Genomic DNA, 24,825 nt, shown 5'->3' with positions numbered 1-24,825 from the left:
GGAGGCAGCCCGCAGAGCAGGGGGCAGCTGAAGGCAGGGGGTCATGGGGGTAGATGGGGGGGCAGCCTGCAGCAGGGGGTTGTGGGTGGCAGCCTGGGGGGCAGGGGCCAGCTGAAGGGCAGGGGGTTGTGGGGGTAGATGGGGGACAGCCCGCTGGGCAGGGGGTTGCAGGGGGCAGCCCGTGGGGCAGGGGATCACAGGGGCAGCTGAAGGGCAGGGGACAGTGGGGACAGCCCGGAGGTCGAGGGGGCCCTGCACACACACACACCAGCCAGAGGGACACTCTCCTTTATCCACAGTGCAGCCCCCCACCCCACCCCCCCGCACCCCCAATAAATTAAGGTCCGTGTCCCGAGGGCAGGTTAAAAAGGCGAGTCCCGGCAGCGCCCGGCCAGCGGGAGGACGGGGCCGGTGGGCAGGGGGTGCGGCCCGGCGCCCCTCACTCCTCAGGCTCCAGCAGGAAGGGCGAGGTGACCCCATGGGCCTGGGCGATGGCCGCCAGCTCCTTGAGGAACTCGCTGAAGATCACGGCGCTGTACACGGCGTTCCTCACCCGCAGCGCCTCGTTCTGCTTCTCCGTGCCCACCGGCGCCTCCCGCACCTGCTGCAGGGCCAGCTGGGCCGCCTGCCGCGCCCGCGTCGGGCTGTTGGCATGCCGCAGGATCAGCTCCCCGATGGACGGCTTGCGGCTCTTCACTGCGGGCAGAGAGCGGGGTCAGCCGGGCAGAGAGCACAGGGAAATGCTGTGTGTGCCTCAGTGTCCCCCATGCGCTGCCTGGCTACTGGGGGAGGTGGTTATTCTTCGTAGGGACCCAGGTGTGACTGACACCAGGCGGGCCAGGGCCCCGCGCCCATGATAAGCCCAGAAGACATGAGGGGCCCTGGGTATGACTAGTGTGGGCGGCTGGACACACACTCCTGGACAGGGATTACAGAGGGGCCGGGGGGCTCTGGGCTCTGATCTGACCCGGCTGGCCCAGGCTCTAACTCTCTGCGCTGGGTCCAGACCCCCAGGCACCCCCCTGCTGTTACCCGCTGGCTGAGTCACTGCAGAGTCAGGCAGGGGGGTGCCTGGCTCCCTCGGGGCACAAGTCTCGCCAGGGGGAGCTCCCGGTGGGGGCTGGAGGCTCCGAGGGTCGGTCCTGGGAAGGGGGGAGCCGAGGGGCTGACCCCAGCGAGTGTGACCCGGAGGGGGCTGACGCCTGCAGGGGGCCTGCCAGGGACTGTCCCGAAAGCAGGCGAGGGCACTGGGGGCACAGCGGCCGGAGGCAGGCCCTGCTTGGCAGCTCTCTGTGATGAAGTGGGAATGTTCTTAATGTTCTCTCTGAATACTGTGGGGGTGCCTCAGTTTCCCCTAGGCAGTTCTTAAGTCTCTAGGTGGTGGGATCAGGGGGTGTGATTGTTGCAGAGCCCGAGAGGGCCAGTGCGATGCCGTCTGCACAGAGAATGGCCGACACCCTGTCTCCTGGCCACTGATGGCCTGGGCCCCTCCTCTGCAAAGGTGCCGACTGAAGAGGTTGGAGAACAAAGAGATCAGGTGGCCTCCTGGCCCGGGAAAGAGACAAAGGCCAGAGAAGGGGAGGGGGAGTTTCAGTTTGGAGCTGGCTGGGGAAATAGAGGGAGGCCCAGATGGGGCTCTGGGCTCCCTACCCCCAAGACAAACCTGACTGAGGGGTCCTGGTCTCTGTATGTACAAGCTCCAGTTTGGACCATGTTCCTGTCGTCTAATAAACCTTCTGCTTTACTGGCTGGCTGAGAGTCACGTCTGACTGCGGAGTTGGGGGGCAGGGCCCTCTGGCCCCACCCAGGACCCCGCCTGGGCGGACTCGCGGTGGGAAGCGCACGGTGTGGACGGGGATGCTGAATCTCCGAGGTCAGCCCCAGGATGGTGGAAGTTGTGTGAGCTTCTTGCACTGGGGAGAGGAGGCTCCCCGAGTCCTGCCTGGCTCCGTAGGGAGCCGTTCCAGAGCGTCGCCCGGGGACTCCGGGACACCCTGCTACATGCAGGCCGAGCAGGGTGCCAGGCAGGCCCGAAGCAGGCAGCAGCCCCCTGCCAGCGCCCCTCCCCCCGTGCCCCTGGCCCTACCCAGCGTCTCCGAGCGGCGCAGGGCAGGCGCGGCGTTCGGGGCGTCGGCCCAGTCCAGCTGGCCGCGGGCGAGCAGGTACTTGCGGGCTTTGAAGAGCAGGGTGGGGAAGTCCTCCTGCCTGGCGGCGAAGCTCTCGATCTTGTTCTTCACCGAGCCCAGGACCTGCAAGGCAGGCGGGTCAGTGCCCGCCGAGGACAGGGGGCCCGACCAAACTGCGGGGGAGCTGCCGAGATGCCAAGGGGCAGCGTGGGGGGACCCCAGAGCATGCAGGCCTGGGGCCAGGGCTCCCTGCTGGCTCAGCCCGAAGCCCTGTGACCCCCCCCACAGCAATCCGGGCACCCCGGCCCGTGGGTCACTGCTGTGCCACCAAGCTGAGAGGCCCAGAGGGGACATGATTTAACTGGGAATTGGTCCTGCTTCGAGCAGGGGGTTGGACTAGATGACCTTCTGGGGTCCCTTCCAACCCTGATATTCTATGATTCTATGATTCTAGGAGCTGCCAGCCAGGCCCAGCGGGAGCGGGCAGGGGCCATGCCCGGGCTGCCGTCACCCCCCGGCTGGCGCACACACACGCCCCAGGCCGTACCTGCAGCAGAGACTTGACGCTGGGCTGGAAAACCATGTTGGTGTTGAGCAGGAAGGAGCGGAGCAGGGGCTGCGGGTAGCAGGCGAGTCGCGCCACCAGCCCCGTCACCAGCACGTTCACGTACAGCGAGTTCTGCACCATGTTCTCCAGCTTGGCCAGCAGCACGGCCACGAAGGGACCTGCGCGGGGCACGGCGTCACCCCGGGCGCCGGCCTCCCCCCTGCCCTGCCCTGCCCGCCGGGCGCCGGCCTCCCCCCTGCCCTGCCCACCGGGCGCCGGCCTCCCCCCTGCCCTGCCCGCCGGGCGCCCGCCAGCCCCGACCCTGCCCACCAGCCGCCCGCCAGCCCCGTGCCCTGCCCACTGGGTGCCAGCCTCCACCCTGTCCTGCCCACCAGCCCCACTCTGCCCTTCCCACTGGGGCACCAGCCCCCACCCCACACCGGCCCCCACTCTGCCCACTGGAGGCTCCAGCCCCTGTCCCGCCCTCCAGCCCCCCACTCACTCTTCCTCGTCTCAGTAGAGAGGAGGGAGCTTCATGAAGACAGTGCCCCGCTCCCCCCCCAGCCAGTCCCCGCCCTGGGCCCGGATGTGAGCCGGCGCCCCCCAGAAGGGGCAGGTCCATCGAAGGCCATTAGCCAGGTGTCCCTGGCTCGGGCGGCTGGCGTTGGGACCCAGGATATGCCCTGGTGTGGGCGCCCCTGGGAAGGCCGGGTGCCAGCTGGCTGGGCCAGGGGCTCCCCCGCCCACACTCACCTGTGAAGGGCTGGCTGGGCGGCTGTCCTAGGGCACACAGGGGGCTGCTGACGAGTTGGGCCAGGGGGCCCGGGGCCCCCCCGGAGGCGGCCGGAGCCGGGCGCTCGGGGGGCGAGGCGAACCGCTCGTAGGCCTCCTCCTCCTCCTCCTGGGAGAGGGGCTCAGCGGGTGAGGTGGGGGGCTGCTCAGCTCCACTCTGCAGCTCAGCCTCCAGCTCCCGCAGCTCCCGCGAGAAGCTCTCGATGCTCAGGCTGGCGCCATTGGGCTCGCTGGGGGCCCGGGCCAGCAGCTCGTCGATCAGGGAGTCCACGGACAGCTGCTCCCAGGCCGGGGCTGGGGCCGGGGCGGTGGGGGAGCCGTTCTCCGCCTCGGCCTTGAGCCCTCTCCGCTGCCGCTCCGAGCTGGCAGAGGGGGGACCCCGGCGCACCTTCTTCACCGCCACGGCCCCGGCTGGCCTGCCGGCCCGGCTCGACTCTACCCCAGGGGCCCCGTTGAGGAGCGGGGCTGAGTCCTCGACGTCGGGCGTGGAGTGGCCAGCGCTGGGCTCACTGCTGCTGGGGGCCCCGGCCAGCCCCACCCCCTCCTCTGCCAGGCCCCTCTTCTTCGTGCGCGGCGTGGCGGGGCCAGGGGGGCCGGCGGGCTGGGAGGGGGCCAGGCTGGCGGCGCTCGGGCGCTCCCCGTCGTAGGGGGCCGACCAGACGCGGCAGGCCCGCACGCACTGCTCCACGCCGAGCTGCGCATCCCGCAGGTACTCCAGGTAGTTCCCGTCCAGCTCCGCCACCTCCTCCCACCTGGCCGGGCGGTGGCAGGGGCTCCCGCCGGGCGTGGCCAGGCCGGGCGAGCGGGGCGCCGGGCTCCCCGCCTCCGAGCTGCAGCTCTGCTGGCGCATGAAGAAGGCGAGGCGGGAGGGCGTGGAGGGCTTGGGCACGGTGACCACGGAGGAGGTGTCCACGGTGGGGCTCCCGTGGGCTGCGAGGGGAGAGCCGAGAGGGAGCGTTACCGCGGGCCTGGCCCCGACCCGGAGCACCCCAGCCCCAGGGTGGGGGAATGGACACCTACGCGCTGGGCGCCCTGAGCAGCCCCCCTGTCTCCCGGGTGGGGGCATGGCCCCAGGTGAGGCCAGACAGCACCTCCCACCAGCCTGACTCCCGCGTGCCAGCCGCCAACAGGCACCCTCAGAGACCGCGCCGGGGCCCCCGAGTTGCTGGGTGACGGTGCCCCCCTTCCCCGCGGGAAGCCTGACGGGCCCAGCGCCGGGCGGCTCCGGTAGGGCCGGGGGCGCCAGGGGCCGGCCCACCTTTGGCCCAGGTGGCGTGCTCCTCCTCCCGGTCGGGCGCGGGCAGGCTCTCGGCCCGGCAGCAGCGCGGGATCAGCGACAGGAACTTGTCGGCCGACTTGCCGTAGATGTCCAGGTCCTTCACCGCCCGCTTCTGGCTCAGCATGACGTGGCTGCAGGGGATCAGGTACCTGGGGGCAGGGGAGCAGCCCAGTCACACCAGGCCCCGCCCGCCCCCCTCCGCCAGGGACCCAGCTCCCGGCCAGGGCTGGGCAGAGGCCTCGAGACTGCCTCCAGCTTCCCCAGGCTCACCCTGGCCCCGCTCCCAGCCCACCGGGGGGCAGTGCGCCCGCTGTTCCCAGGCACTCCAGGGCCAGGCTGCCTGGGCAGCCAGAGCAGAGCCATGCCAGGAGTGGGCACTAGGGGGTGCTGTGCTCCAAGCTTCCCCGCCAGGTGCCCGCAGGTGAAGTGCCTCCAGCCCTGTCCACCAGCCCCGAAAGGGTCGGGGCTCCAACAGGAGCTTGAGGGGCTCTCCAGGGCCCCCAGCCTCGGCCAGCTCCGGGCCCCCTCAGACAGCCCCGGCCCCCCGCACCACTGGCTGTGCCCGCTGCATAGCCCCGGGACATGCCGCCCACCAGCCCCGGGGCAGCCCCAGCTCCAGGCCAAGCTGCAAGTGGCCAGGGCTCCCCCTAAAGGCCCCCGTCCTGCCATCCCCAGCCACACGCCAGCCCCGGGGTGCTCCAGGCCCACGGTGCACCCTGAAGTGACCCCTATGGTCCCTGGCCCCCCAGGGCTCTGGGGAAGGCTGCCCCGGCCTGAGGTAGGAGCCAGAGCCACGCCGGGACCAAGCAGCCAGACTGTCAGCCGGGCTGGCGAGCGAGGGGGCCCGGGGCCCTGTGCGCTTTGGGAGGAAGCAGCCCTGCCACGGCACTGGGGCTCCCCATGGGGCCAAGCCACAGACGCAGCAGCCTGCTGGCGCGGGGCTAGGCCTGGCTGGTCCGAGCCTGGGCCAGGATCTGCTCCGGCAGCCCTAGGAGCCCAGCCAGGAGCCAGGGCCCAGCGCTCTGCCCGGGGTGCCATGGCGCTGCTGGAGAGCCACCGCATGCTCTAGCCCCTCCTTCAGCAGCGCCCGGCAGAGATGGGGAAACCGAGGCACAGAGGGGGGCAGGGCTTTGCTTAGGGTCACGGGGAGCCTGGGCTGGAAGCCAGGACGCAACGCGCCGGGTCACCTGAGCACCAGCTGTAGCATCACGTCCTCGCAGTTCAGGTTGAGCAGAGTGCGGAAGAGGCTCAGAGACACCATGCAGAGCTGGGGGAGAGGCAGGTGTTAGCCGGGCAGTAGGCGGGCCGGGCTGGCTCCTGCCCCTCAGCACATCCCCTGGGGGAGCTGAGCCTTGGGGGGACAGGCCCATGGAACCCCGAACAGGGAGCTGCGGGGGGGCGCCCGTCCCCGGGAGAGCTGGGGGGGGGGAGGGGAAGAGCGGGGGCCCGTCCCCGGGAGAGCTGGGGGGGGGGGAGAGCGGGGGCCCATACCCGGGAGTTGGCGGCGATGCGGGCGACGAGCGTGTCGAGGATGGTGCTGTGGTCGTGCCGGTGCAGCAGGATGAAGCGCAGGAAGGTTTGGAGCAGGGCCGGGTCGCTGACGCTGCGCAGGAACAGCTCCAGGTACGCCGTGCTGGCCATCAGCTCCTCCACCGCCGTCTGCGGGACAGCCGCTCAGCCGGGCCCCACACCGCAGGGCTCGGCCGCCGGAAACACCCCACGCCGCAGGGCTTGGCCGCCGAGCCCCCCCGCCCCCCACCGCAAGGCTGTGCCAGACCCCCCCACAGCAGCGGAGCCAGGCCGGGGTGCGTTACCCATGCCAGCAGCCCACCCATTCCCAGCTCTGCCCTACCTTGTGCAGGGCCGGGCCCAGGACGGGCACCAGGAAGCCGTTGTGGACGTAATTCACCAACTGCTTCTGCACCAGCGGGTGGGCAACCTGCAAGAGCACAGAGCTCAGCGTGGGCGCCCGGCCACAGCAGGGGCTGCAGGACACCTGGGTCCCTCCCAGCGCAGCCAGCCACTGCGATCCGGGCTGCAGCCTCCACTCCAAACCAGGAGAAGGGCGCAGCGGGGCAGAGGGCGGTGCTGGGCAGCCCCCGGCGGGAGGGATGAGGGATCTCAGGGCAGGCTGTGCCGGGCACGGTGCTGGGCAGCCCCCGGGGGACAGGATGGGGGATCTCGGGGCGGGCAGGGCGGGCTGTGCCGGGCAACCCTCGGCCGGGCAGGATGGGGGATCTCGAGGAGGGCAGGGCAGGCTGTGCCGGGCACAGTGCTGGGCAGCCCACGGGGGACAGGATGGGGGATCTCGGGGCGGGCAGGGTGGGCTGTGCCGGGCAACCCTCGGCCGGGCAGGATGGGGGATCTCGAGGAGGGCAGGGCAGGCTGTGCCGGGCACGGTGCTGGGCAGCCCCCGGGGGACAGGATGGGGGATCTCGGGGCGGGCAGGGCGGGCTGTGCCGGGCAACCCTCGGCCGGGCAGGATGGGGGATCTCGAGGAGGGCAGGGCAGGCTGTGCCGGGCACAGTGCTGGGCAGCCCACGGGGGACAGGATGGGGGATCTCGGGGCGGGCAGGGTGGGCTGTGCCGGGCAACCCTCGGCCGGGCAGGATGGGGGATCTCGAGGAGGGCAGGGCAGGCTGTGCCGGGCACGGTGCTGGGCAGCCCCCGGGGGACAGGATGGGGGATCTCGGGGCGGGCAGGGCGGGCTGTGCCGGGCAACCCTCGGCCGGGCAGGATGGGGGATCTCGAGGAGGGCAGGGCAGGCTGTGCCGGGCACGGTGCTGGGCAGCCCCCGGGGGACAGGATGGGGGATCTCGGGGCGGGCAGGGCGGGCTGTGCCGGGCAACCCTCGGCCGGGCAGGATGGGGGATCTCGAGGAGGGCACGGCAGGCTGTGCCGGGCACGGTGCTGGGCAGCCCCCGGGGGACAGGATGGGGGATCTCGGGGCATACAGGGCAGGCTGTGCCGGGCACGGTGCTGGGCAGCCCCTGGCATGTGCCCGCAGGCTGCGGCCTGCCCACCTGGAGGACGGCGTTGCAGAACTCCAGCGAGTTCATGAAGAGGACAAGCGCGGGCACACCCATCCAGTCCTCGCGACGCAGGCTGTGCCAGTCGTCCGCCCGCACCTCGATCTTGCGGGGCAGTGAGGAGTACAGGGCGCTGAGGCCCGTGGCGAGGACCTGGGGGCACAGGGGGAGTGAAAGGCTGATGGTTAGGGAGAGCCCCCAGCAGGGGGCACCTGGCGCCAGGCGCTGCCCTGATGGACACCGCCTGCCCCCCAGAGCACAGGGGAGGGACCGGGCAGGGGCTGGCAAAGGGCCCAGCTCGAGTCACCCAGGTGCTGGCACCCCCCGCTTGCCCCTCGCAGGGAGCCTAGTGCTGAGTCTCTGCTGACCCCCTGCAGCTGGAGCTCATGGGTCGCACTATGGGGTGCGGACCCCCTGGGCAGGCTGGGACGGCTCAGGGCGGAGTGCCCAGGGCAGCACGGGGTGCCCAGCCCGGCTCAATGCCAGCTCCCCCATGGCCCCAGCCAGCAGCCTGCTAGCCCACACTCATAGAGCACAGCCCACATCCCCTCAGACAAGGCCTCGGTCTCAGCCCCTGTGACAGGGAAACTGAGGCACAGTGGGGCAGGCAGACTCTGTAGGACAGGGCTTGCCCGAGGTTACTCTCCAAGCTGGCAGCAACCCTGTGAATGGGACCCAGGAGTCCTGGCTCCATTCCCTGCTCTTCCCTCTAACCATAGGTCCCCACAGAAAACACCCTGTGCCCCCCATGGGAGGGCCTGTACAGGCTCCATTCCCTCCCCACAGGACCGGGGCCAGCTTCCCCCATGTACGAGGGGAGGCAGGCGGAGAGGGGCCAGGGCCAGCATCTGGCTCAGCTGCCGAGATGGGCAGGGCCACCCTGGCATCCGCTGCCAGTCGGCTCCCAGCCAGGGAGCCAGCAGCAGGCTGGGCTCAGGGCCATGCTGGGCACTCGGCTGTACCCCGTTGTGTGTCCCCCGCGCCAGGCACCCTGCTCCAAACACCACGCCAGGCCGGACTTTGCCAGACACGAGCTACCAAGGCTGGGCACCAGCTGCTCTGCAGGGCAGGGGCACAGGGGACACACGGAAGCAAAGCTGGGCAGGAGGCTGGGGGGGCTGCGCCCCGACCTGGGCTGAGTCGCCTCATTTCCCTGGGCCTCCGTGGGTGGCCCCACTTGCCTGGCCTGGGGGGCACGGACGCTGTGGTAATGGGCCGCAGGAGACGCCCTGCCCAGCCCCCCCCAGAGCACCCCCGCCAGGAGTCACAGCCACAGCGTGCACAAGCCCCCATCCCGCGGGCGCCAGCAGGGACCGGCCGGGGAGCAGCCTGGGGCCCCCGGGGCCAGCCTGGGGCCCCCGGGGCCGGCCCATCCCGCGGGCGCCGGCAGGGACCGGCCGGGGAGCAGCCTGGGGCCCCCGGGGCCGGCCCATCCCGCGGGCGCCGGCAGGGACCGGCCGGGGAGCAGCCTGGGGTCCCCGGGGCCGGCCCATCCCACGGGCGCCGGCAAGGACCGGCCGGGGAGCAGCCTGGGGCCCCCGGGGCCGGCCCATCCCGCGGGCGCCGGCAAGGACCGGCCGGGGAGCAGCCTGGGGCCCCCGGGGCCGGCCCATCCCGCGGGCGCCGGCAGGGACCGGCCGGGGAGCAGCCTGGGGCCCCCGGGGCCGGCCCATCCCGCGGGCGCCGGCAGGGACCGGCCGGGGAGCAGCCTGGGGCCCCTGGGGCCGGCCCATCCCGCGGGCGCCGGCAGGGACCGGCCGGGGAGCAGCCTGGGGCCCCCGGGGCCGGCCCATCCCGCGGGCGCCGGCAGGGACCCGCCGGGGAGCAGCCTGGGGTCCCCGGGGCCGGCCCCTCCCGCGGGCGCCGGCAGGGACCGGCCGGGGAGCAGCCTGGGGCCCCCGGGGCCGGCCCATCCCGTGGGCGCCGGCAAGGACCCGCCGGGGAGCAGCCTGGGGCCCCCGGGGCCGGCCCCTCCCGCGGGCGCCGGCAGGGACCGGCCGGGGAGCAGCCTGGGGCCCCCGGGCCCGGGCGGGGCGGAGCCAGGCACCGCGTGGGAGCCGTACCGGGCAGAAGTAGGAGCTGTCGGTGATGTACGTGGCCACGGCGCGGTTGCTGGCGGCCATGGCCAGCAGCAGCAGCAGGGCATCGCGGGCCTGCTGCCCCGTGGGCCCCTCGTGGTGGACGAAGGGCACCAGCAGGGAGAAGGGCAGCAGGTCGGCGGGGCCCTGCTCCGCGGGCCGGTGGAAGAAGAGCTCCAGGAGGGCCGGGTCCTTGGCCAGGCAGCCGCAGAGCTGGTTGAGCAGCAGCACCAGGCTGGCGCGCAGGGCGGGCGAGGCCGGCTCGGCGCACAGGCTGAGCAGACGCAGCAGCGGGCCGCGCACGGGCGGGTGCCGCAGCAGGGGCTGGCGGCTCTGGCTGATCAGCATCTCGTAGAGCTTCAGCTGCTCCGCCCGCTGCTCCTCGCTGCCCTCCCGCTGCAGGTGCCACTGCAGCAGCCGCTCCAGCAGGTTCTCCGCCAGCACCAGCTGCAGGATGGGCCCCGCGCCCGCCCCGGCGCCCGCCCGCTCCTCCGCCAGCAGCGTCAGCATCTGGTAGCTGTTGTTCCGCACGGCGCTCAGGTCGTCCGCCGCGCCCGGGCCCCTGGGGCCCCGCTGCTCCAGGATCCGCAGCACCTGGTGGGAGGCAGCAGACGCTGAGCGGGGGGGCAGGGGGGAGCGCGCGCTGAGCGACGGGGGGCAGGGTGCGTGGCAGTGGCACGCACTGAGCAAGGGGGGGCAAGGGGCGGGGGGCAGCAGGCACTGAGTGAGGGGGGACAGGGGGCAGGGGGGCAGCACATGCTCAGCGGGGGGCAGGACGCAGGTGCGCGCTGAGTGGGGGGGGCAGGGGGCGGCATGCGCTGAGCGGGGGCGCAGGGCGCAGGTGCACGCTGAGTGAGGGGGGGCAGGGTGCGGGGGGGCGGCACGCGCTGTGTGAGGGGGGCCAGGGGGCGGGGGCGAGGCACGTGCTCAGCGGGGGGGGCAGGGCACGGGGGGCAGCGCGCGCTGAGATGGGGCCTCTGGGCTCCAGCCGCCTGCGTCCCCCCTGAGCTCTGCCCAGCACGTCCAGCCCCGACGGGCCCTGGGGAGCCGTGTCCCCGTACAGAGCCCCCCCACCCCGCCCCCATCCAGCCAGGAGCCGGAGCCCCCCAAGCTGGGAGCCGCAAGAACCCCCCACCGGCGGTTTCAAAGCAGGTCAGGTCTCGTGTGGTGTTGGAGCCAAGGCGGGGGGCGGGGGGGGATGACTCCTCTGGGTCCATCATAGCGTGTCTGGGGGTGGCGGGGGGGACTAGCCCTGGCACCCAGGCTAGGCCCTCCTGGGGCTGGCCACGTGGGGGCCAGGCGCTCTGGGACCCGACCCCCCCGGTGTCTGGGCCATGGGCGCAGTCCTGGGCAAGAGCCCATTTCTTACCACACCTGCGCCCTGCCCAGCAACTTCCTGCTCTCTGGCTGCTCTGCCACCTGCCCCGATGGGCCCCTCGACCCAGCCACACCCCTGGCAGCCCCGGCCTCCTCGTTACCCTCGGGGCAGGGCAGCCCCCCAGAGGAACCCTGAGGCAGGCATTGCCCTTGGTCAGCACACGCAGTGCTGCTGTCCCTAGGGATGTCCCCTGACATATCCCTGTCTGTGCGGGTGAGAGACGGAGCTGTCCCCACCTCTCCGGGGTGCCCCGGAGACCTCTCCTCGTCCCACACTCCCCCGGGGAGAACCGCTCCGGCGGGACAAGCAGCTTCCCCACCGGGGGATGTTTATAGTGATTTACATGAAGAGCATGTGCGCGCCTCAGTTTCCCTGTGTCCTGCACGTTTAACAAGGTGGTGGGAGAGAGGGGTTGTTGCAGAGGACCAGGTGTGACCTCGCCTAGCAGCCGGGACCCCGGACAATGGCCTGGAGACGGGGAACCCCAACACCTGGTGACTAAGAGGCCCACCCCAGCTTGGCTGACAGCCGGGTCTGGCCAGTGGGAGGACCCCGGTGCCCGCTGGTCCCGCCAGGGGGGAACAAAGGGCGGAGGAGAGGGGCCCCAGCGACCTGTTTACCTGGGACGGAAACAAAGGGCAGAGGCGGGGCTTGGGGGAGGTGATATGGGGACTCGGCTGGGGGGAGGGAGCAGGCAGAGCCCCCCTGGATGGGCTGGGGGAGGCCAGGCCTGAGGCCGGGGAGTTTCCTGTGCTGGGTTCAGAGACTCACTAAGCCCTCCTGTGGTACGTTGGCGGAGAGTCAGTCTAGAGATCGGGGGGTGGGGGCCCCGGGGGGCCAGAGTGAGGGGACTCCCTGAGCGGGCCCATGGCAGAGAAGGGGGCTCCCCCCAGGGACCGCACGGGGCCAAGAGCGCACGCAAGCTGGGATTCGTGACACTGTCGCGTTTCCAGTGCAGACCCACCCGGCGCCTGGGAGCCCCCCCTTCTTGGGGGCCCTCAGCTCTCCCTCCTCCCCCAATTCTCCCCCTCTGCACTGACCCCCCCCCCCACTCTGCTCCTTCCCACGGCCCCATCGCCAGCCCCCCGGCTGGAGTGGTGTGGGGCCCCGAACGCCCTCACCTGGCACCAGTGGTTCTTGAAGACCATGAGGCAGGTCTCGGGGTCAGCCGTCACGGGGCTCTGCAGGCTGGCACTGCGGCTGGCCCGGTGCCCCACTGCCCGGGGGTGCAGCTTGCTGAGCCAGCTCATCCTCTCCATGCGCACGGGCACAGCTCCGCACCGGCCAGGGGGGGCTACAGGGCTCGGGCAGGCCCTGGGCGCTCCACGGGCTGTGGCAAGGGCTGCTGGGGGGCGCCGGACGGGCGAGGGCAGGCCCAGCTCTCCATGCTGAGGCCAGGGTGGCACCAGGCTGCGGGGAGAGAGACAAGCATGAGGCAGGGAGCCCCGTGTCCCCGGCGGCCCGGACGCTGCGAGCCGGGGCCACCGCCCGGGACTCCCGCCTCATCCCCCCCGGCCGGGAGGAGGGAGCCAAGGGACGGGAGCCCCGCCCTGCCCACCTGCAGCAGGGGCAAAGTGCAAGGAGCAACAGGAAAGGCGGGCACTGCCGGGGCAGGAGCAGCGCAGGGCACACCCAGAGCAGTCTGCAGGCACGGGGTGCCCACGCACCCAGCATTCACAGCCTGGCACTCGCCCCCCATTTCAACCCCCCGCCCCGTCTGCGCAAGCGAGCCAGGCAGCCGTGTCCACACAGGGACAGCAAAGGGGTCCGGGGAGGGGACGCCCAGAGCCCGAGGGGGGAGCCCGCAGGCACCCACAGCGCTCAGCCGCGGGAGAAGGAGGAAGTGACCCCTCTAGGCCTGGCCCAGGGGCTGGGCTCTTCCCTGCCCCAGAGCCCCCCACCTCTCACCGCCCGTGGGGAACAAGGGAGCGGGCGCCTGGCCGACCAGAGGCCGGACAAGGGCGGGGAGCTCAGCCGAGCCAGGCCCCACCTCTGCTGGGCAGCCTGACGGGGGAGAGAGGAGTGGGGCGCCCCGGAGCCCAGACATGAGCCACCCAGCGACGGGGACCGTGCCCCGCCCACCACCCGGTCCTCTGTCACGACCCGGGACCACGCCCGCCCACAACCAGCGCTGCGCCCCCCACGACCCTGTCCTCTGCCACCCCACGACCAGCGATGCACCTCCCATGACCCGGTCCTCTGCCACCCCACGACCCGGGACCACGCCCACCCAACGACCCAGCGCCGCGCCTCCCCACGACCCGGTCCTCTGCCACCCCACGACCCGGGACCACGCCCACCCAACGACCCAGCGCCGCGCCCCCCCACGACCCGGTCCTCTGCCACCCCACGACCCGGGACCGTGCCCCACGATGACCCAGCGTCGTACCCCCCCCACGACCCGGCTCTGTGCCCCCCACAACCCAGGACCATGCCCCCCCACGACCAGGTCCTCTGCCACCCCATGAGCCAGCGCCGTGCCCTTCCCCATGACCCGGTCCTATGCCACCCAATGACCCGGGACTGCGCCCCCCCCCACAACCCAGCCAACGAGCCACCCAATGACCCAGTGCCACCCCCCCAACAACCTGGCGCCGCACCCCCCCACAAACCAGTCCTCTGCCACCCAACGATCCAGTCCTCTGCCACCCAATGACCTGGCACCGCATCCCCCAACCTGGCACAGAGCCACCCCACGACCCGGCGCCGTGCCCTCCCGCAACACGTCAGGGGACTCACATCTGCCGGCTGCAATGCAGCCAGCTCGGAGGAGGGACGCAACAGCGGGACCCTCAGCACCTGCGGGCGGGGAGGCCTCCTGAGGCTCTGCGGTCAGGCCAGCGCTGGGCAGACGCTGCTGAACGGGCTCCCGACGTGCCCAGCTGTGGAGCCCGCTGGGCTGACACTTCTCCATGGGACTTGGCTCTGCCCACCTGCCGGGCCCGGGCCAGCTGGAGGGGCTGTTCCCAGCCCGGTGCTCACCACGCGCTGGCCTGGGCTGCAGGCGACAACCCCGTCACCGCCGGGAAATGAGGGGCCTGGCTGTGCCCCACGGGAGCTGGGGCTGGAGCCCCGGGAAGCAGTGATCCTGGAAAGGTCTGGGGGCCGGCCCTGGGGGGATAGCGAGGAGCAGAGCAGTGGGGTCACGGCCTCAGCCAGCGTCCCTGGGGGCTGGGCCGGCTCAGCAACGGGGGGTCTGGAACCCCGGCCGAGTTATGATTTGCAGCACTGGAGGCCCCCCGCGCGGGGCGCTGAACGGACAGATCAGAGCCCCAAAGAGCCTCCACCAGAGACGGCCCCAAGCCCCTCCGGCTGCAGGCGGGAGGCACCAGGAACCGGGCCGTGCTGGGCAGCGCGGCCGGCAGCCTCCAGCCCCCACTGGTCACCTTTTCACACCAGCCCCTCGGCGCCGTCTGCAGGCAGCCCCCACGCCTGGGAGGGGCCCCCGGAAACCACCCCAGCAGGCTGCCCCCTCGTCCCCGGGGCTCTCCATGGGGGCTCTCCAGGAGTGGGAGCCTGAGCAGAGCCCGCAAGTGCCCCCCTCCCCCTGAGGGCAGCTTCCAGCCCAAGGGCTAGCGGGAGGGACGAGCATGGGACCAATGCCCTGGCCGGGGTGGGCTCTCTGTCCCCGGAGCCGGGTGTGGAACGGGCCACATTCGCTCACCCCAGAGTCACTGGCGAGGCTCGAGCCCGGGCCCGGATCAGACGGGATGGTCAGCAGCGTCCCAGCGCAGCCCCCGTACTCCCCGCTCTGACAGAGGCGAGGGGGCGCTGCCAGCCTTTCCTCCTGGCCTGCAGACCGCCGGCCCCCAGGCTACCCCACGTCCCATGCCTGTGCCCACAGGAGAGGGCCTGGGACCCATAAAGCTGGACGAAAACGGGCTTTGCACCCTGTGTTCACTGCATGCAGACACCCTGCAGCTGGCCCGACACCCCGGCAGCCCTGGGGAGCTGCCGGCACAGCCCTGGCTCAGCTCAGGGGACGAAGGGCTCCGCCCCCGCCATGCCGCAGCAGCGACAGCCGCCGGGCTTCCCCCCCGGGCGCGGCTGCCAGCCGGCTGGGCCGCTCTCCAGCACAGGCCGGCAGCTGCAGGCCTTGGCGCGTTTCCATGCTGGCAGGACACTGCCACCTTCACGACACCCTTGGGGGCTGCCTGGCCCCGGGGTCAGCAGCGCCAGCCGGCAACGGCCGGGGCAGGTCCACCTGCCCCCAGCGCCCTCCCTGCTGCAAGGGCAGTGCCACCTGCCAGCCACACCCGGCCCGGGCACACAGCTCAGCTGCTGCGCCAGGACCTCAAACAGGGGCACAGGCCTCCCTCCCGTCGCTCCCTGTGAGCGTGGCCCCTGCCCAGAACCGCCTGCTGGCAGAGCGGGATCCCAGGGCTCTGGCCCGCAGAAGGGTTGCCCAGAGACTGTCCAGCCCAAAGGGGGAGGGGGTCAGAGCGGGGGCACACGGCAGCTGGGCGGGGGGCCAGCGGGCTATTTATAACGGCCTGCTCCTCCCCCAGCCCTGCTGCTGCTGTCCCTCAGGCGACTGGCACGGCTGCCGGCTGGCTGGCGGCCCGCGGGGCGAGGGGCCCACAGCTGCCCTGGGAGGCCCCTCTCCGAGCCCGGAGGACACTGCCCTGCAGCCAGCCCTGGCCCAGCCACAGCCTCTGCACCCTCACTTCCAGCTGGCAAGCGAGCTGGGCCGGGCAGGGCCCCGGGCCCCTCCTGCCGGCTCTGCCAGCCCCTGGGCCAGGCCTCTCCTGAACAGGCCCGGGCTCAAGGCTGCCCTCATGTGGCAGGGGAAGGGCGCTGCCCGTGGGCAAGCGGAGGGGCACTCCACTGAGTGCGCTGGGCCGTGCCGTGCCCGCCCCTGGGGACAGGAGCCGGGCCAAAGCAACGCGGCAGGACAGCAGAGCACGGGCTGGGGGGGCGGCTCTCACTGCGCCAGCTCAGACCCAGCCGCCCTGCAGGGAAGCCCGTGAGGAGCCCCCAGGCCATGCCGGTGCCCAGCCCAGGGCCTGACCTGGGCGATGCCAGAGACAGGTGTGTCGCTGGGTCCCGCCTCCCCCCGCCTGCAGGAAGGAAGCCCTGGCCTGGCGCTGGGCACTCTCTCTCCACCCGCAGGGGCGGGGGCCCACCCATGAGGGGCAGGAGCAGACCATGCTCTGGAGCTGCTGGATCCCCTGGCCCAATTACCAGAGCTGAAGCAGGAGGGTCTAGAGACGCTCCTGGTTCGGGCCCCACTAGCGAGCCCCCCTCCCCCACACCTGGCTTTACTGGGGCAGAGCCCTCCACCAGGAGCAGCCTGGTTCCCCTGCCCCTGTCCACTACCCCGTGTGGGCACGGCCCCCCGAGCTTTCCAAAGGTGGGTTACACCCCCAGGGTGCTGTCATGGATCCCCAGGGCTGGGGCTGCACCCCCCGCTTCAGAACCACCCCTGGAGGGGCCTCTTCCATGAGCCAGACCCCAGGGGTCCCGCTCTTCCTCCAGGGGGAGCTCGGTAGAAGGGCTCAGACATGTCCCCCGAGGGTCGAGCAGGAGCTAGGAGTCCTGGGCCCCCAGGCCCTGCATGGGGGCCAAGCTCTAGAAGAGACGCCCGGCAGCGTGGCTCCGGGGCCACCCGGCCGGCTTTCCGCTATAATCGGAGAGCAGGGGGCCAGAGGAGCCAGGCGGCCAGAGGAGCCAGGCTCTGCCCCAGCCCGACAGGGCAGCGCCGGCACCAGGAGAGGGTCTGCCAGGCACACGCACACACCCATCAACCTGGCACAGCCTCTGAGGGGAGAGCGCCTCCTAGTGGTCAGCTGAAGTACCAGGGATCGCTTAAAGATCCCCTGACTGCCACCACCCCACCTATCTGGCTGCGGGAAGAGCCATGCCCGGAGGGACTGCTGGGGGAACGGGCAGGGCCGTGTGCGGAGGGGGCGGGCGGGGGGCCAGGCAGGGCGGTGCCAGGAGCAGGGGGCCGGGCCATGCCCAGAGCAGGCCAGGATAGCGGGAGGCATCACCAGGCCATGCAGGACAAGCTAGAGCCCACGGCCCGCGCAGGCTACAGGCAGTGCCAGACACTGCTGAGCGGCACACGCCCCCGCTGCGAACGGGGACGGGGGCCAGAGGCCCAGCCGCAGCCCTGGGCCGGGGGAACCACACGGCGGGGGGGGACACAAAGCTCCGAGTCGAGTTGCGGCACGCCAGGAACTGTGGGGCAGGGAGCCAGCTGGCCTCATGGGCACCAAGAGCTGGCACAGCCATGCCCACCCCCCGCTGCCATCTCACCCAAGCCTGGAAATGGAACGCAGCAGCAAAGGGAAGAGCCAGCACCAGCCCGGGGCACCAAGAACGGGGCCCACAGCTCTGCCTGCCCTTGGCTGGCCATGGCACCCTGATGTGCAGGCCAACGGGCAGGGACACACGGCTACGTTCCGGGCAGGCAGCCGCAGCCCCCAGCCTGGTAAGGTGCCAAGGCAACCCTGGGCTGGGCGAGAGACGGGCACCATCTCCCCAGCGGGCACGCCCGTTCCCACGCAGCGCCTAGCAGGCCGGGTCAGGGCGAGGGACGGGCACCGTCTCCCCAGCGGGCACGCCCGCTCCCACGCAGCGCCTAGCAGGCCGGGTCGGGGCGAGGGACGGGCACCGTCGCCCCAGGGGGCACGCCCGCTTCCACGCAGCGCCTAGCAGGCTGGGGCTGGGCGAGGGACGGGCACCGTCTCCCCAGCGGGCACGCCTGCTCCCAAACAGCGCCTAGCAGGCCGGGGCAGGGCGAGGCACGGACACCGTCTCCCCAGCGGGCACGCCCGCTCCCACGCAGCGCCTAGCAGGCCGGGGCTGGGTGAGGCACGGACACCGTCTCCCCAGCGGGCACGCCCGCTCCCACGCAGCGCCTAGCAGGCCGGGGCTGGGTGAGGCATGGGCATTTTCTCGGTCTCACCCGCACCATCACAGAGCTGGCACAGCCGAACACGCCCGGCTGACGTGCCATCTCCCCAATGCGCGGCCAGCCTCTCCCTCCCGCCGACACCAGCGGCCCCACGCAGGCACAGGGCAGGTCCTAGCTGAGGCAGGAACCTGATCCAGGAGATGCCCCCAGAGCCAGCTGGGGAAGTGCCAGGCACGGGGGGTCGGAGCGAAAGCTCAGCTGTCCTGGGAGAGGGAGAGGACAGGCCCCCACCAGGCCTGGCAATGGCTAGCTCACGGCCCCCCCAGCACCTGGCCTGCCACTGCCCTGCAGACCAGACCCCTCCGCCGTGGAGAGCAGCTTTCCTGCCCGCACCACAGGACACGCAGGGCGGGCACAGCCCGGGGGCAGGCAACGACCACCTCCAACTGCACCCAGGAATTTGTCAATGCTCTGGATGAACCCAGGGCATGCCTCACTTTCCCCACGCGCTGCACGGTTAGCTGGGGGGAGGGGTGTTTGCTCCCTGCACAGACCCAGGTCTGACCCAGGGGCCTGGGCCCACGGAGAGGCCCAGAAGACAACTGCCCAGACCTAGCAACTGACACCCAGGGATGCCTCCCCCCCGCAGGCCACCCGCCGGTGCGACCAGTTGCAGGACAGAGGGCTGAGGAGGGGCCGGGGGTCCAGACATCCCTGGACCGTCAGTGCCCGGCAGCACATCCGCCACCGTGGGCCCTGGGCTGAATAAAACAGACCCACTGGACCCGCCTGAGCGCACCGTGGGGCTCAAGCGTCACTGGCCCAGCCTGCAGCCCTCTCTGGAGACCCGAGCTACAAACCGCTCCAGCCCAGCACTCAGCTGCCCACGGCCAGCAGAGCCGAGAGCAGTGGCGGGGCATGCCCGTGCTGGGCAGGGGACCCGGGGGGAGCTGCGAGGACCCAGCTGCCTCGGTGCGGAGCCACCCACTCTCGGAGCGGATGCCGGCCAGAGCCAGGACTCCCACATCCCGGGGGCTTTGAAGGGCAATGAGGAGGCTCCACAGCAGGCCCACAACTCAGCCCTCCAGCCTGGCAACCCCCAGAGCCCAGGTGTGCAGGAGACAGCAGGTGCTGGGCCGGGCAGAGCCACCCTCTGGCTGGCAGCCACGGAGCCCAGCGAGCCTCCGCCATCCACAGGCTACAGCCACCAGAACCCCAGCCCACGCCCAGCTCCTGCCACGCACGACACGCTCACCCTCCAGGGAGCTTGGGCTGGATGGGCAATCCAGCACCAGGCGGGCACGTGCCAGCGGCTGAGAACCCCTCGCCCAGCCAGGAGAGTGTCTGCCCGGCCCTGGGGGACAGAGCGCTCCCCCAGCCCGCCAAGCCAGCTCCCGGGATTCCCACCCCCGCGGCCGGCCAGACAGCGCCTCACATCTGCACGTGGCCAGGCAGACAACGCTGGCAGGCCGCGCGGCTGGCAAGCCGGCAGCCCCCTGAGCCCAACAAAGGCAGCAGTGAGCCACTGATTCCGCGTGTGCGCGCGGCGAGCCAGGCGACGGCATCTTCAGCGGTGCGATGCAGGTCTAGGCCACGGCGCAGGAGAGCAGACGCCCCGAGGACAAGCAATGCTGGCGGCAAATGCCAGCCCAGCTCCCTGGAACAGGGACCCGGCTCCAGTCCCGGGGCTCCCTGGTACCAGTCGTGAGCCACGCCGCGCCGGCCACACCCGCCCGGCCCCTCCCCCTGCACCCGGCCAGGGCCTGCGTCAGCCACGCCGCGCCGGCCACACCCGCCCGGCCCCTCCCCCTGCACCCGGCCAGGGCCAGCGTGAGCCACGCCGCGCCGGCCACACCCGCCCGGCCCCTCCCCCTGCACCCGGCCAGGGCCAGCGTGAGCCACGCCGCGCCGGCCACACCCGCCCGGCCCCTCCCCCTGCACCCGGCAGGGCCTGCGTGAGCCACGCCGCGCCGGCCACACCCGCCCGGCCCCTCCCCCTGCACCCGGCCAGGGCCAGCGTGAGCCACGCCGTGCCGGCCACACCCGCCCGGCCCCTCCCCCTGCACCCGGCAGGGCCTGCGTGAGCCACGCCGCGCCGGCCACACCCGCCCGGCCCCTCCCCCTGCACCCGGCCAGGGCCAGCGTGAGCCACGCCGTGCCGGCCACACCCGCCCGGCCCCTCCCCCTGCACCCGGCAGGGCCTGCGTGAGCCACGCCGCGCCGGCCACACCCGCCCAGCCCCTCCCCCTGCACCCAGCCAGGGCCAGCATGAGCCACACAGAGCCGGCCACACCCGCCCGGCCCCTCCCCCTGCACCCGGCCAGGACCAGCGTGAGCCACGCAGAGCCGGCCACACCCGCCCAGCCCCTCCCCCTGCACCCGGCCAGGGCCAGCGTGAGCCACGCAGAGCCAGCCACACCCGCCCGGCGCCTCCCCCTGCACCCGGCCAGGGCCAGCGTGAGCCACGCCGCGCCGGCCACACCCGCCCGGCCCCTCCCCCTGCACCCGGCCAGGGTCAGCGTGAGCCACGCCGCGCCGGCCACACCCGCCCGGCGCCTCCCCCTGCACCCGGCCAGGGCCAGCGTGAGCCACGCAGAGCCGGCCACACCCACACGGCGCCTCCCCCTGCACCCGGCCAGGGCCAGCTTGCACCGGGCGACGCTGGGACCAGCAGCCTGGGCACCGCGCCAGGGCCCGGCTCTGGCCTCAAAAACACACCTCAGCAGCCCCCGACTCACCCTTGGAATCTTCTGGGTCAGCCCCTCCCCCGCCATGCTCTCCGGGGACCGGCCGTGGGGCCGCCCCATCTTCAGTCTTCAGGAGACCGCCAAGTGGGGCCACTGTCTCCCCACTCCAGGAGGGTGAGGCTCTTCGGGGGAGGCCCATCTGCCCACCTTCCCCTCCCCTCACGCAATGGCGGGTGTTCCCCTGCCCCACCCCCGGCAGGCTGCGCCCACCCCCTCCCCGGCCCCACAACAGCCGCAGCCCCTCGTACCAGGCCGGAGACTGGGCCAGTGCCAGTCCTCGAGCAGTGGGCACAAGGCCAGCCCATGCCAAGGGACCAATGGCCAGGGCTGGCGACCCACCCACCGCCTGGCCAACCAATCCCATGGCCCCAAGACAGCGCCCCCAACCCGCTTGGTGCCCTCTGTGTCCCCCTCCCCTCTGCCCATGCCCCCGCTGCCCCCTGCCAACCCTCCCCTGCCCGGCCCCTCTGCCCCCCAGCCCGGCCCCTCGGCCCCCTGCCAACCCTCCCCGGCCCGGCCCCTCGGCCCCCCGGCCCCCTGCCAACCCTCCCCGGCCCGGCCCCTCGGCCCCCCCGGCCCCCTGCCAACCCTCTGCCCCCCAGCCCGGCCCCTCGGCCCCCCGCCAACCCTCCCCGGCCCAGCCCCTCGCCCCCCGGCCCCCTGCCAACCCTCCCCGGCCCGGCCCCTCGGCCCCCCGGCCCCCTGCCAACCCTCCCCGGCCCGGCCCCTCGCCCCCCCGGCCCCCTGCCAACCCTCCCCGGCCCGGCCCCTCGGCCCCCTGCCAACCCTCCCCGGCCCGGCCCCTCGGCCCCCCGGCCCCCTGCCAACCCTCCCCGGCCCGGCCCCTCGGCCCCCTGCCAACCCTCTGCCCCCCAGCCCGGCCCCTCGGCCCCCCGGCCCCCTGCCAACCCTCCCCGGCCCGGCCCCTCGCCCCCCGGCCCGGCCCTTCGGCCCCCCCGGCCCCCTGCCAACCCTCCCCGGCCCGGCCCCTCGGCCCCCCCGGCCCCCTGCCAACCCTCTGCCCCCCAGCCCGGCCCCTCGGCCCCCCGGCCCCCTGCCAACCCTCCCCGGCCCGGCCCCTCGCCCCCCGGCCCCCTGCCAACCCTCCCCGGCCCGGCCCCTCGGCCCCCCGGCCCCCTGCCAACCCTCCCCGGCCCGGCCCCTCGGCCCCCCCGGCCCCCTGCCAACCCTCTGCCCCCCAGCCCGGCCCCTCGGCCCCCCGGCCCCCTGCCAACCCTCCCCGGCCCGGCCCCTCGCCCCCCGGCCCCCTGCCAACCCTCCCCGGCCCGGCCCCTCGGCCCCCCCGGCCCCCTGCCAACCCTCCCCGGCCCGGCCCCTCGGCCCCCCCGGCCCCCTGCCAACCCTCTGCCCCCCAGCCTGGCCCCTCGGCCCCCTGCCAACCCTCCCCGGCCCGGCCCCTCGCCCCCCGGCCCCCTGCCAACCCTCCCCGGCCCGGCCCCTCGGCCCCCCCGGCCCCCTGCCAACCCTCCCCGGCCCGGCCCCTCGCCCCCCGGCCCCCTGCCAACCCTCTGCCCCCCAGCCCGGCCCCTCCGCCCCCCGGCCCCCTGCCAACCCTCCCCGGCCCGGCCCCTCGGCCCCCGGCCCCCTGCCAACCCTCCCCGGCCCGGCCCCTCGGCCCCCCGGCCCCCTGCCAACCCTCCCCGGCCCGGCCCCTCGGCCCCCCGGCCCCCTGCCAACCCTCCCCGGCCCGGCCCCTCGGCCCCCCGGCCCCCTGCCAACCCTCTGCCCCCCAGCCCGGCCCCTCGGCCCCCCGGCCCCCTGCCAACCCTCCCCGGCCCGGCCCCTCGGCCCCCGGCCCCCTGCCAACCCTCCCCGGCCCGGCCCCTCGGCCCCCCGGCCCCCTGCCAACCCTCCCCGGCCCGGCCCCTCGGCCCCCCCGGCCCCCTGCCAACCCTCCCCGGCCCGGCCCCTCGGCCCCCCGGCCCCCTGCCAACCCTCCCCGGCCCGGCCCCTCGGCCCCCCCGGCCCCCTGCCAACCCTCTGCCCCCCAGCCTGGCCCCTCGGCCCCCTGCCAACCCTCCCCGGCCCGGCCCCTCGCCCCCCGGCCCCCTGCCAACCCTCCCCGGCCCGGCCCCTCGGCCCCCCCGGCCCCCTGCCAACCCTCCCCGGCCCGGCCCCTCGCCCCCCGGCCCCCTGCCAACCCTCTGCCCCCCAGCCCGGCCCCTCCGCCCCCCGGCCCCCTGCCAACCCTCCCCGGCCCGGCCCCTCGGCCCCCGGCCCCCTGCCAACCCTCCCCGGCCCGGCCCCTCGGCCCCCCGGCCCCCTGCCAACCCTCCCCGGCCCGGCCCCTCGGCCCCCCCGGCCCCCTGCCAACCCTCTGCCCCCCAGCCCGGCCCCTCGGCCCCCCGGCCCCCTGCCAACCCTCCCCGGCCCGGCCCCTCGCCCCCCGGCCCCCTGCCAACCCTCCCCGGCCCGGCCCCTCGGCCCCCCGGCCCCCTGCCAACCCTCCCCGGCCCGGCCCCTCGGCCCCCCGGCCCCCTGCCAACCCTCCCCGGCCCGGCCCCTCGGCCCCCCCGGCCCCCTGCCAACCCTCTGCCCCCCAGCCCGGCCCCTCGGCCCCCCGGCCCCCTGCCAACCCTCCCCGGCCCGGCCCCTCGCCCCCCGGCCCCCTGCCAACCCTCCCCGGCCCGGCCCCTCGGCCCCCCGGCCCCCTGCCAACCCTCCCCGGCCCGGCCCCTCGGCCCCCCGGCCCCCTGCCAACCCTCCCCGGCCCGGCCCCTCGGCCCCCCCGGCCCCCTGCCAACCCTCTGCCCCCCAGCCCGGCCCCTCGGCCCCCTGCCAACCCTCCCCAGGCCCCGTTACCTGGGAGCGGAGGTGACCCGGGTTCATGTCCGAGCAGCGCCGGGGCTGGGAACAAATCAGGGAAAGCGCCAGTGAGACCCGGGACCCCCAGAGCCCCCCCGAGCCCCCCCGGCCGCCCGCGTCACCCCCCCGAGCCCCCCCGCGCGGAACCCCCCCGAGCCCCCCCGGCCCCCCCGCGTCACCCCCCGGACCCCCCCGCGCGGAACCCCCCCGGCTCCCCCGCGTCACCCCCCCGAGCCCCCCCGGCCCCCGCCCAGACTCCCCGCCCCCCCGCGCGGCTCTCACCGGCCCGGCCCATCCCCCGCTCCAGCCGCCGCCATCTTGCCGCCGCCTCCCACCGACGCCCCGGGCGCGCGCCGAGCCCCGCCCTTCCGGGGCCGCCCAGGCCCCGCCCACCGCCGCTGGGGGCGGGGCCTCGCTGCTGCCGGGACGAGGGGGCGGCCGCTCAGGGGCGGGGCCGCGGCGGGAGGCGGGGGCGGGGCTTCCGTGATGTGGGGGCGGCCCTTCCCCCCGCCTGCGCAGCGGCGTCTCATTCCTCTCCTCTCGCTGCAGGTCACTCTTCCTGGCGCTCCCCGCCCTGGCCCTGCCTCAGTTTCCCTGTCCGCCGCCCCACCCTGGCCCTGCCTCAGTTTCCCTGGGTGCTGTGCCAACCCTGCGGGGGTGGGAACTGGGGGTGTGATTTTGCTGAGGCCCTCAGGGCGGGGGAGGCTGCCCAGCTGTTTGCACCTGTGTGACCAGAGACCCGGGGGGGTGCGACCAGGTGACACCTTTTGCTGGGAAGCGAGACAAAGAGGCGGAGCAGGGGCATGAGGGGCTGTGTGAGGGTCCCAGGGACGAAGCCCCTCGCCCTGCCTATGGCCCAGATCCCTGTGCAGACCCAGGAGGGGTCGGGCTGGCTGGTCGTTCGGGTTCTCCAGGATACCAGCTGTGAGGTCCTGTTGCGGGGTGACTGTGTCTCTTTGGGACAGGATCCAGACCCTGCTCCTGTAATGGCCAAGGGTTTGAATTTGAATCCAAGGAACCAATCGGTGGAGAGGGAAATGGTCAGTGAAAATGCAGATGACCTGGCTGGCAGTGGGGAGGAGCTGCAGGGGGGAGGGCAGGATACCTGGCTAGCAGGGGGGAGGGCAAGATACCTGCCTGCTGTAACCAGCCCCCTGGGGC

At 73.8% G+C, this 24,825-nt stretch overlaps 1 protein-coding gene across 2 annotated transcripts; it reads right to left on the bottom strand.

Annotated features, from left to right (window-relative positions):
* Positions 1-346: 346 nt before the first annotated feature.
* Positions 347-24,021, bottom strand: FHIP1B (FHF complex subunit HOOK interacting protein 1B). Of its 2 annotated transcripts, XM_074953934.1 has the most exons (13): positions 23,947-24,021; positions 23,662-23,706; positions 12,351-12,639; positions 9,837-10,445; positions 7,768-7,926; positions 6,597-6,683; positions 6,236-6,403; positions 5,932-6,011; positions 4,724-4,893; positions 3,427-4,395; positions 2,674-2,852; positions 2,087-2,249; positions 347-696 (listed from the first exon to the last, which is right to left on the bottom strand). In XM_074953934.1, the coding sequence occupies exons 3-13, from the start codon at positions 12,486-12,488 to the stop codon at positions 440-442; spliced, it is 2,979 nt and encodes a 992-aa protein (XP_074810035.1). In that variant the 5' UTR covers positions 12,489-12,639; positions 23,662-23,706; positions 23,947-24,021; the 3' UTR covers positions 347-439. The 2 variants fall into 2 exon arrangements, with proteins under 2 accessions (XP_074810035.1, XP_074810042.1); XM_074953941.1 differs by lacking the exons at positions 23,662-23,706; positions 23,947-24,021 and adding an exon at positions 20,830-20,977.
* Between the last annotated feature and the right edge of the window lie 804 nt (positions 24,022-24,825).

Source organism: Natator depressus, chromosome 1 (genome assembly GCF_965152275.1).
Source record: "Natator depressus isolate rNatDep1 chromosome 1, rNatDep2.hap1, whole genome shotgun sequence".
NCBI classification, from domain to species: Eukaryota; Metazoa; Chordata; order Testudines; family Cheloniidae; genus Natator; species Natator depressus.
This window is presented reverse-complemented; position numbering and strand designations above follow the sequence as displayed.